Source organism: Cucurbita moschata, unplaced genomic scaffold (assembly GCF_002738365.1).
Source record: "Cucurbita moschata cultivar Rifu unplaced genomic scaffold, Cmos_1.0 Cmo_Scf00035, whole genome shotgun sequence".
Lineage (NCBI taxonomy): Eukaryota > Viridiplantae > Streptophyta > Magnoliopsida > Cucurbitales > Cucurbitaceae > Cucurbita > Cucurbita moschata.
Genome location: NW_019268551.1, coordinates 1,771,268 through 1,783,566, shown reverse-complemented (window position 1 = coordinate 1,783,566; position 12,299 = coordinate 1,771,268). Strand labels below are relative to the sequence as shown.

At 39.9% G+C, this 12,299-nt stretch overlaps 2 protein-coding genes across 3 annotated transcripts; both read right to left on the bottom strand.

Moving 5' to 3' along the window:
• Positions 1–833: 833 nt before the first annotated feature.
• LOC111431132 lies at positions 834–7,414 on the bottom strand. Of its 2 annotated transcripts, none has more exons than XM_023067669.1 (3): positions 7,219–7,414; positions 1,886–3,633; positions 834–1,246 (listed from the first exon to the last, which is right to left on the bottom strand). In XM_023067669.1, exons 2-3 carry the CDS (start codon positions 3,546–3,548, stop codon positions 888–890), a joined length of 2,022 nt encoding a protein of 673 aa, XP_022923437.1. In that variant the 5' UTR covers positions 3,549–3,633; positions 7,219–7,414; the 3' UTR covers positions 834–887. The 2 variants fall into 2 exon arrangements, with proteins under 2 accessions (XP_022923437.1, XP_022923438.1); XM_023067670.1 differs by lacking the exon at positions 7,219–7,414 and adding an exon at positions 5,574–6,075.
• A 616-nt stretch (positions 7,415–8,030) lies between these two features.
• On the bottom strand, positions 8,031–11,997 carry LOC111431139. The gene is made up of 3 exons (XM_023067678.1): positions 11,970–11,997; positions 11,822–11,902; positions 8,031–8,821 (listed from the first exon to the last, which is right to left on the bottom strand). Exon 3 carries the CDS (start codon positions 8,799–8,801, stop codon positions 8,268–8,270), a length of 534 nt encoding a protein of 177 aa, XP_022923446.1. The 5' UTR covers positions 8,802–8,821; positions 11,822–11,902; positions 11,970–11,997; the 3' UTR covers positions 8,031–8,267.
• Positions 11,998–12,299: the final 302 nt, after the last annotated feature.

Genomic DNA, 12,299 nt, shown 5'->3' with positions numbered 1-12,299 from the left:
TCAATGTGGGGTCTCCCAATCCATCTCCCTTTCGAGGTCCAACGTCTTTGTTGTCACACTGTTTCGTGTCCACCCGCTCAACCTCCTCGCTGACATATTGCCCGATGTCTGGTTCTGACCATATATGACATCTCAAGTCCACTAGTACTAGATATTGTCCTTTTTGAACTTTCTCTTTCGGGTTTCCCTTAAGATTTTTAAAACGCGTCTAAAGAGGTTTCCACACCATTATAAAGAATGTTTTATTCTTCTCTCCAACCGATGTGGAATCTTACCATTAATCTTGTTTTTTTCCTCTATAGTTAATCGTTACCGTCAAATTTTTTGTTTCGTGTCTTGATTGGACACGTTTTTATTTTTAAATTAACATGACACATATATATATATATATATATATATATATATATATATATATATATATATATATATATATAAAATGAGAAATTCTTTCCGATGATTGGATTTGCACCAATAGAACTCATAAATTTGATACACAATAAAACGATACGATAAATCTTTTTTATTTATTTTTAGGCTGTGAATGACGTTCTTCCATTCAATCTATCCTATTCACTGGTATTTATCACTGATACGGGAAAAATTTGTACTATCTTTTGTCCCAGTCCATGGTTAGAACGAGTCGCACATACACCCTAGTACATGTTCCTCGACGTGGAGGACATCCCCGAAGGGCGGACGATCCGGTGATATTTCTGATTTCTGATTGGCTATATATATATATATATATAATGTGATCAAGGTAGTTGTGCCCTCTAATTTACAGAGCAGCTTCTCTTTGATTTGTATGAACACCTGAGTGCAATATTTGGAGATGATATGCAATCAAGGGAATATTGATGTATCTGTTTCTGATTGCCTTGAAGATATTAAGGGCTGCCTCCACATTCAAGAGGCAGATTATCCAACCACGAATCATCTAAAACATGAGCCGATGATTCTAGCTCGGTCGGCCATTCTAAACTCACATCAATATCATCAAATACGACGGGTTTATATTTACCATCCCGAGTCCAACGAATATGTTGCAACCAGAGATTGCACTGTACAAACACTAAATCGTTCAGCTTTTCCTGTTCGGTTGTACTACGCTTCTTCGAATGTAAGGTTTCGAACGTGCTCCAGTTCCATCTGCTGCACCCATAAGAACTACAGGGTTGGCTTAGTATTCGTATCGCCGCTCTCTGGAGCGTCGGGATTTCGTAACCGTACCCTGACCACCAATCCCCTATGGATGCAACATGGAAAATGAAATAAGCATCTGAAAAGTAAACAAAAATACGATAGGCCAATGGAACCGTTGAGCCAGCTTGATCTAGTTGGAGGGTTTATGTAACAGCTCAAGCCCACCGCTGGTAAATATTATCCTCATTGGGCTTTCCCTCAAGGTTTTAAAACGCGTATATGAGGGAGAGGTTTCTACAAACTTATAAAGAATGCTTCGTTCCGCTCTCCAACCAATGTGGGATCTCACAATCCACCCCCCTCTGGGGCCTAGCGTCCTTGCTGACACTCGTTCCCCTCTCCAATCAATGTGGGATCACACAATTACACCGAGCAGCGTACCAGCAAGGACGCTGGTCCTCGAAGGGGCGTAGATTGTGAGATCCCACATTGATTGGAGAGGGGAATGAGTGTCAGTGAGAACATTAGGCCTTGAAGGGGGATGGAATGTGAGATCCCACGTCGGTTGGAAAGAGGAATAAAGCATTGTTTATAAAGGTGTGGAAACCTATCCCTAGTAGACGCGTTTTAAAACCTTGAGTGGAAGTCCGAAGGGAAAGCTCAAAAAGGACAATATATGTTAACGGTGGGCTTGGACGGTAACAATAAAACTTATAACTCACATGCATAAGACGGTTCATACCTGGGGTATTTATAGTTCTCCCCAAGATAGCGAAGTCGGTACCAAGAGCACCTTGAGCATTTACATATGCAGGATGTTCTCTAGTGATCTCCATTTTATCTTTATCCGTCGTCGCCATCTTCAACATAGCTTCCTGAAATCCGTTTCTAATTCTCAGATCAATCTTAAAGTTCGGATTATAAAAGATCGACGGGTTAAGGAACGCTGCTGCTGTGTGTAACGTCGTGTGAAGCTGCAAGTTCCATCTCCGGTCGATCGTGTCCCAAATAGGCATATATTTATCCTCAATGCCATTGTAATACGCTTTGACTTCGACCTTCGCCCTCTCGATTCCTTCATATATATAGCCCATGGCAGGCATGTCTCCATCAACAAGCCTGAGAATTCTAATAAGTGGCTCAGAAATGTTGACAGCTTCACGAGCGTCCTTCCAAAATCGATCCAAATACAGAAAGGAAAGAATCGCCTGTGCGTCGGGGCGCCTGCTATAAATCGAGGACTGCCACTCCGAATGAGCAAACATGTGTTTGAGACCGTCCTCAAGAAACACAATGGATCTCAAGGACAGAAAATTAGTCACAAATCTAGTAATTCTTGGCCTGATCAGTTCCTTCCCGCTCGTGAATTTTCGCATCGTGTTTAAAATCCACGCATGACTATAAACGTAGCGGGCGATGATCTTTGCCTCATCCAATACCGTACCGACCCACTCGATTTTACTAAGGTCCTCCAACATCTGATTAACACAGTAAGAAACACATGGAGACCAAAATAAGGAAGTGTATTTGGTCATCAGAAGCCTACCAGCATAGACATAGCTGGCTGTAGCATCTGTAATAACTTGGACAACATTCTCCACACCAACCTCGAGGACGATCGTCTCGAGCAAGTCGGACAGGTAAGTTGCATCATCTTCACGACCTGATATATTGACCGACTTCAGAAACAGTGTTCCTTTTGAACACGTAATGGAAATGATTAGAAACGATTTGGTCCGTCCATCGGACCAGCTATTACATAGGATCGTGCAGCCTGTTTCTTTCCATTCGTCTCGATACTTTTTGTAAGAATTCTGTATATCACCTTTCACCTTAACCAAAAGAGTCGATTTTAGTTTCTCGTAACTCGGTGCTCGGTATCCTACTCCATATTCTGCTATAGCATTCACCATTTCCTGATAATACAAGGACTTGGCAGCACTGAAAGGAATAGAGTTATGGAAGAAAAAGACAGCAACTTTTTTATCAGTTTCATCCTTCTTCTGCTTTTGAGCATCATCGATCGGTGGTTGTGCGCTCGGTGAAGAGGACGGAAATGTCGATGGGCAGTTGCTTTCGTTTTGTCCACTCGATCCATGATGGATGCCTCCGCTAGCTGAGGAGCTATGTTGCTGTCCATTTGTTGCAGTTTCCATATCGACCTTTGGTTTCTTGGGTGCCCTTTGTTTTTTAGGAGTGCTTAATATACCTTGAATATGGTCTCGAACGTCGATCGGGACTTCGGCACATGGAACTATATCTTTGTTTTTAATTTGAGCTAAATGAAACTTCATCCTGTATACGCCTCCACTGAATTCCCGCTGACAATAATTGCATCGAACCTTCTGTCTCGTCGCATCAACAAGGACACAATGTTCCCAGCAAGCGTCCCTCCCTCGAACCATTTTCTATACGAGTATCGGAATCTGATAAGCTATGGTTTAGTAGGGTGCCTTGAACATAGCAGAAGGTATACAATATTTTGTGCCCCTAGAATACAACAATTACAGTGGAAGGTCAGAGGTATAATAAAGTAGAATGAAGGGAAATAACATATAAGATTTCATTGATTGATTGAGAGAGAGAGAGGGTTTCCACGCCCTTCTAAATAATGTTTTGTTCTCCTCTCCAACGATGTGGGATCTCACAATCCACCCCCCTTAGGGGCCCAGCGTCCTCGCTGGTACAACGTCGGGTGTCTGCCTCTAATACCATTTGTAACAACTCAAACCCACAGTTAGTAGATATTGTCCGCTTTGGCCCGTTACTTATTGGCGTCTGTTAAACGAACACGACTCTCCACAATGGTATGATATTGTCCACTTTGAGCATAAGCTCTCATGGCTTTGCTTTGGGCTTCCCCAAAAGGCCTCATGCCAATGGAGTTAGTATTCCTCACTTATAAACCCATGATCACACCCTAAATTAGTCGATGTGGGACTTCCATCATCCAACACCTCCCCTCGAACAAAGTGCGCCTCCCCTTAATCGAGGCTCGACTCCTTTGGAGTCTTAGTCATTTTTGACTGCCTTCAAGGAGGGGTTTAGCTCCTTTTCTTTAAGAGTTCTTTGTTCGATATTTGAGGATTTGAGGATTTACCAATCTATTGGCACGACTAAGTTTAGGGCATGGCTCTGATACCATGTTAGACGAACACGACTCTCCACAATGGTATGATATTGTCCACTTTGAGCATAAGCTCTCATGGCTTTGCTTTGGGCTTCCCCAAAAGGCCTCATACCAATGGAGTTAGTATTCCTCACTTATAAACCCATGATCACACCCTAAATTAGTCGATGTGGGACTTCCATCATCCAACACCTCCCCTCGAACAAAGTGCGCCTCCCCTTAATCGAGGCTCGACTCCTTTGGAGTCTTAGTCATTTTTGACTGCCTTCAAGGAGGGGTTTAGCTCCTTTTCTTTAAGAGTTCTTTGTTCGATATTTGAGGATTTGAGGATTTACCAATCTATTGGCATGACTAAGTTTAGGGCATGGCTCTGATACCATGTTAGAGGAACACGACTCTCCACAATGGTATGATATTGTCCACTTTGAGCATAAGCTCTCATGGCTTTGCTTTGGGCTTCCCCAAAAGGCCTCATGCCAATGGAGTTAGTATTCCTCACTTATAAACCCATGATCACACCCTAAATTAGTCGATGTGGGACTTCCATCATCCAACACCTCCCCTCGAACAAAGTGCGCCTCCCCTTAATCGAGGCTCGACTCCTTTGGAGTCTTAGTCATTTTTGACTGCCTTCAAGGAGGGGTTTAGCTCCTTTTCTTTAAGAGTTCTTTGTTCGATATTTGAGGATTTGAGGATTTACTAATCTATTGGCACGACTAAGTTTTAGGGCATGGCTCTTGGCACGACTAAGTTTTAGGGCATGGCTCTAATACCATGTTAGACAAACACGACTCTCCACAATGGTATGATATTGTCCACTTTGAGCATAAGCTCTCATGGCTTTGTTTTGGGCTTCCCCAAAAGGCCTCATGCCAATGGAGTTAGTATTCTTCACTTATAAACCCATGATCACACCCTAAATTAGTCGATGTGGGACTTCCATCATCCAACAGCGTCAACCTCATGATTTTAAAACGCGTCTATTACGGAGAGGTTTCAACACCTTTATAAGAAATGTTTCATTCCCTCTCTAACCAAGGCGGGATCTCACAGCTAAAGCCTTTAGCCTTTACAGAAACAAGGAAATCGCAATGACTAAAGAGAGAGCCACTTGAATAATCAGTTGATCAAAATAAATACAAGGAAGATCAAGTCAAAACTAATACGAGGACTAAACTTCTAGACATTTGAGGTCGGAAGACGGACTGTTTGACTACTGCAGAGACCGAGTCGAAGTCAGAGGTACCTCTATTATTTATTATGATGAATATACTTGATCAGAGACCATCTACGGATCTACCTCGTGACTTCGAATCAGCTGACGACCAAGGTGCCACAGTTAGAACATTTCCCTGTTGCAGGCCGCTCAGAGATGGTGAACAGCCTTAACGGAGACAGCAGCAAGAATCTAATCTCGATCTACTCCATGACCAGTCGATATGAAGGTCTTAAGGTCCTCATTCTCGTTCAATCAGACACGTTTAGATGTTATTCTCACTCAACGCTCTTTTTCTGCTCGCTTTTAAATATTATATTCTTATCTTTTAAGAAGAGTTTTTCCAGTTCTTTCCTACTACTTACTTTTTTTTCAAGTTTTCTAAAGTAGGCATCATACTACATCCAATGATTTCCATAGTCCCATTTTGTCTGAAGGAATCCAAATGACTCTTATTGTTATTATTTTGTTGTTCAAGCTATGAGCTTACTTGGTTTTGTTCTATAGGTTGGACAACTCTATCCTCGAGTTCTAAAAGTCTTGTGTAACAGCCCAAACCTACCGTCAGCATATTGTCCTGTTTGGACTTTCCCTCAAGGTTTTAAAACGTGTCTACTAGAGAGAGTTTTCTATACCCTTCTAAAGAATGCTTCGTTCTCCTCCCCAACCGATGTGGGATCTCAAAATCCACCCACTTTCAGGGCCTAGCATCCTCGCTGGCACTCACTCCCTTCTCGAATCGATGTGGGACCCCCTCCCCCCTTCGGGGGCCAGTATACTTGCTAGCACACTGCCTCATGTCCACTTCTCTTTGGAGCTTAGCCTCCTCGTTGGCACATCGCCCCGTGTCTGTCTCTTATGTCATTTGTAATGGCCCAAGCCCACCGTCCTCTTTGGCCTTTCCCTTTCAAGCTTCCCCTCAAGGTTTTTAAAATACGTATGCTAGGGAGAGGTTTCCACACCATTATAAAGAATGCTTCGTTCTCCTCCCCAAGTCACAAACCTGACCGAGAACACTCAAGCACTTCAGTTCGTGTTGAGCAACCACATTACTTTACAACGTAGAACATCCAGCAATTAGATTTCAACAATGACATGCCCTTACAGCAGCCCAAGGAGTCTAAAACAAATCCAAACTGCTATGATTAACAGATAAAAGCATCTTTACTTACTACAAACTTCTAAGGTGGATCAACTATTTGGCACTAAAAACACAATGATTTGGAACATTTTAATTCATACACTTCAGTTCTAATATGAATCAAAATGTTCCAAATCCAAAGCATCCCAATCCATTCATACATTGAAATACCACAAACTACTATGTTCTTACAATAAGAACTTCTGAAGTTACTAATTCTATTCGAATAAAATGCATCCAGTTTGTGTAATCACCCAAAATCCAAATTACTTCAGCGAATGCTCTGTTCCCTTTGCCATTTTCTGAGTGATTCAGAATCTAAAAATCACTTCAACTGCAACTCATATGTTCATAGTAAGCTCATAGAATTAAGAACATACAAGTAAGCGATAATTTATTAACTCATGCTAACAACTACCGTATTTAGAAACTGCTAAGAAAATGAATTGTTCCAGAAATTAGCTTCGCTGAAATGGAATTTCATGAAAATTAAGCTTCCAGTGACTACCGAGAAACGAATTTGAAAAGGAATTAAGTTGCTGAAGGAGTAATGCGTTGAAGAATTCATCAGAGAGATAGTGACAGTACCTGAGGAGACGGAATTAGTAAGGAGAAGATCTGAGACCGAATCTTAGTACCATCGGAAGTCTGAAACTGGAGTGATGAGATTCCGGCCGGCAGGACTCCGGGAAGAAAAAGGACGGCGGATTGGAGGAAAGGGAAAGGTTGCCGAGTAATTGAAATACAACGGCGATAAATTAGTTGACTACTTGGTTTGTCGAAGGAGGATGTAACGCGGAATTCGCCTGCATTTTTCTCCATCACGTGATGTGCACGTGGTTTTCATGTGTCATTTTGGTGTGAAAATTTCCTTTTTCTATTTAAAAAGTTGAAATGATATTTAATTATTATTTTTATTTAATTTCTATTATTAAATTAATATTCTGTACTTAAAATTATGAAGGTTATATCTATTTATTCTTCAAATTGTAACAAAATTAAATTAATATTTCTAAACACGAAAGTTACGAAACACTATGATAATTTAAGAACCTATTGAACATAAACACGAAAGTTTAGATATTAAATTTATGCATATTAAGAGTCCGTTGGACAAAATTGAAAGTCTATATTATCAATAATTGAGTCAACTAAGCTCGTTGCGAAATCTGTTACACATACATAATATTTGTTCAAAGTAGATATGAGCTCTAATTCAATCCGCACACAACAAGTTCAAGCCATATCACACGATTTTTCAGAAGATGGGATACTCTCTAGTCGGGTGATTTCAATAATAGACGCACGTTGGCAAGCCTCTCGTTAGGGGCACTATGCCAAAAGCAAAAGAAACCCCATGAACCATCTTTATGAAGGATACGAGGAAGAGTTCACTCATCTAGTCGAACCGATTTGAACGGTAGTGAATGACATATAAGTACACCCATAGAGCCTAAAAGAAAGGCTGGCCAATACGATTCAAGAAACAACACACAAAATTGAATCAAAGGAACCCCCAACAGTCATGTCTTGGGTTATTTCTGTTGGCTAAATCAGTTTTTTTCTTTCCTTTTCTCAGTGAGAACTTGAATCACAATATTCTCAGTACAAGAGAAGATTCATTGCAGATGGCAATCCTACTTCTCGACCGAGCTCGAGCTCAATTTCTGCCGAGCTTGACGGTTACAGTTTTCGAAACTTTTTACGAGATGAGCACATTTCAAAGAGTCATTGGGATGATCTTTGTAGCATTGAAAGCAAGCTTCACTCTCAGCCACGCATGGCATGGGCTTTTGGTAAGGGAGCTTGAACTCCTTGTCATGGAGTTCCTTTGCCCTTTGAGTAACTTCCTGCACCATGTTGTCCTCCTGCTTCTGCAACTTCTCGACGACCCTTTCGCTCTCTTGCAGGATGGATCGGATTGCGTCTAGCTCTGGATTGGCAGAATGCACGGGCGGAATTATGGGAAGAAAGAGTGGAGGAGCTTGGTGAGGCCATCCATCACTTGTGCTTCCCTTGAGCATCCCAGAATCATCAGATACATGTTTCTGATCAACCTTTACTTGGGGTTCCTTGGTTCTGTTTCTTCTCGGTTTTCTTTTCGGTTTTTCGGTATCATCAATTAACATATTAACAAGGTTTGAACTAATCTGAATGGAAAAATCACCCATTATGCTCCTAGGCAGACTACCTGAAAAGCAGGACAGGAATCATGATTTTTAGAAGAGAAAAAATTTCATCCATGAAATTACAAAGTTATCTAGTTATTACTTAATGATGAAAGACTACAATTGCTAAAAGAGTGTTATATTTACACCAAAAAAGAGCAATAAGAATAACCAAATCCAAGAAACAATCAAAGGAGCAAGAGGTGTCCCTAAAAATTCAACCATTCCGCACACTCCAAAAGAGTCTAAAGAACACCCTGGAAAACGCAAGCCACAACATCTTCTTGGAACCATGACAAGGGTAGCCCACAAAAACATTAGTAGAATTTCATAAACTGTAGAAGGCACAACAAAAGACCCGCCGAAAGTGTAACGGCCCAAGCCCACCGCTAGCAGATATTGTCCTCTTTGGACTTTCCTTCCCGAGTTTTCCCTCGAAGTTTTAAAACGTGTCTACTAGGGAGAGGTTTCCACACCCTGATAAAGCATGTTTCGTTCTCCTCTCCAACCAATGAGGGATCTCACCATTCACCCTCCTTCAGGACCCAGCGTCTTTGCTGGCACTCATTCCTCTATTGAATTGATGTGGGATCTCACAAAAAGTATCCACGATATAAACCCAAGGGGGCATGAAAATAAATGGCCAGCACATTAAAAAAAAAAACCTTGAGATAAGCATCCTTCCAAATCACCGAATAAGATTACACTAGTAGTAGAAAAGGAGTCCAGACTTCAGAGAATATCCAATTATCCGCGATGCAATATAACATGTTATCACAATTAATGGATTGGGGACGTAGTAATTTCAAGCCGATTGTCCCTGCAGTGACCAATCTCGAAATCAAATAAAAGCACATAAATGATCTATATCCTCTCTCTCTAAGGAAGTCAAAAATTTGCAAAACAAGTCCTACAACCGCATCCCTTGAAAGGGTTTAATCCAACAATATATTCATTAACATACAAGAACATAGGCAAATAAACAATTATGGTGCTCCTTCAAACTAAAGTGTATAATGTATCCGCGTTTGACATTCATCAAACACTCTTAACACTCTTAAAAGTAGAAATGTTTGTAAAGAATTAGAGAACTCTCAAATGTTCATTAGGCACTTTAGGCATGTGGCGGGCACTTGTCTTTACATAACTGAATATGTTCAGAGCATTTGTCAAACACAATAGACACGAGACCATTGTAAACTTTCACCAAACAAATTTTGTGTCCCAACTCCTAATTGCTAAGAAAATAACATGTCACTGTGTTCGTGTTGCATCTTCACCCATCTTTCTTAATTTAAAATTAAACACTAATATCTTTTAAAAGTTTTACAACTATATTCATTGTTTATCAATCACAAACACAATAATAAAACCTCTACTACAAGGGCAAAGAAAGGTCAAAGGATAATATGCTCCATCCAAATTTTGCATCATCAAAAAAATTATTAATGAACTACGAAAATGATTAAGTGTACCATTGCAAAATCTTAGAGTTCAACCAAAGCCTAAAAAAACAGAGAGAGAGAGAGAGAGAGAGAGAGAGAGAGATTAAAACCAGAATATGCAGAAGACTTACGTCAAAGTTGATAAACTAACAAAGCCTCTAGAAGAGTAGAAAAAACTCTTTAAGCAGATCTCAGAAATAGTTAGCCGCAGTCAGAAGGGTAAAGAAAGACAACTCTGAAGGGGCTTTTTCAGTCTAAACGTTAGCACAAATACCAAATAGAGGATTAGAATGACCAATTAATGCAGTTTCCGGAGAACTAGAGGACCTATGAAAACCAATTCAAATTGGGTAGTTGCCAAGTAGCTGAAAATCAATATTGTACAGTAGACACCTCAAGGACTAACTAGCCAGGGGACACTTTTCTTCTCACATTGATTCCCAAATCTAATATACAAATGGACAGTCACGTTGTTTCCCAGTTTGAATCACGTGAATCGAAGAGTAACCTCAATTCTTCATCGACAGAAAATAGCATGAATGAGTGAAATAAAACTGTCTTGGGGTTATTGTAACAGCTCAAGCCCACCGCTAAAAGATATTGTCCGATTTGGCCCGTTACCTATCGCCGTCAGCCTCATAGTTTTAAAAATGCGTCTGTTAGTGAGAGGTTTCCACACCCTTATAAGGAATGCTTTGTTCCCCTCTCCAACCGATATAGGATCTCACAATCCACCCCTCTTGGAGGCCAGCGCTCTCGTTGGCACATCCTCTAATGTTTAGCTCTGATACCATTTGTAACACCTCAAGCCCACTGCTAGCAAATATTGTCCACTTTGACCTGTTATGTATCGTCGTCAGTCTCACAGTTTTAAAACAGGTTGGTTAAGGAGAGGTTTCCACGCCTTATAAGGAATGCTTCGTTCTCTCCTCTCCAACCGAAGCGGGATCTCACAGTTATGAAGTTATTTTGTTTCTGGATCTATAACATTTGGATGCCAAAGAAGCTAGTAGGATATTAAATCTTAGTAGATAGCCACTATTGATTGAATTCATTCCCTGCCCTTACTGACCACAAGATGGTTTACACAAATACACACTAACAGACTTGTCAAGCAAAAGGAGATACCAAGTGAAACGAAATTTGATTACAAACCAACACAAATGGAACCAACATCCAAAATCAACGAACATCTAAATATATCATAAATTACAGACCACATCCACATCCACTGGTCCACCATAACCTACAATAGAGGGAAAACAAAAGCAGCTATCTAAATCGTCCCATTTTCAAAACCCACCGCAGTAAACTCAGATTCGCCTAAACATATACCACTGCCAAACCCAGAAACCCTCCAGCAACTATCGCTAAATGGAAAAGGACGGTATTCAAATGCAATTGATAAAGCACAGAAGACATCGGATACACAAAATCTTCAAAAATGGAACCCATACCAATGGCATAAACGCTAGGGCACCCAACAGAAGGAAGATCCAGGAATCAATTCTAGAAAATGGGAAATGAAACGCCGATTGATTATCAGATAAAAGGAAGGTAATAAAAACGAATGCACACCTGTGACGATCACGGCTCCGTCTGCAGCAGATTCAGAGGTGGAAAAGGTAAGCCCTAGCGTAAAATCAAATCCTGTATAACGAAACACAATACAGAAACAATCGTGCTTGCTTTATTTTATTCCGAGAAAATAAAATGTTTTATAAATTCAATTTCTCAAAATAACATTTTTTAGATTTTGAATTTTAAATTTTATTTATAATAACAATTTAATCTCTACATTTTAAAATTTAACAATTCAGTTTATAAACATATTTAATTCTTAATTAGTTTATTAATCTATTTACAAAAAAGAGAACTCATTAAATCCTAATAATAGTTTCTTTTTTTTTCTTTTAAATCAAATGTCGTTTCTAACCAAAAATAAAAAATAAAAACTTTAATAAATATATTATAAATTATAGTGACAAAAGTTTATATATATATATATATATATATATATATATATATATATATATATATATATATATATATATAT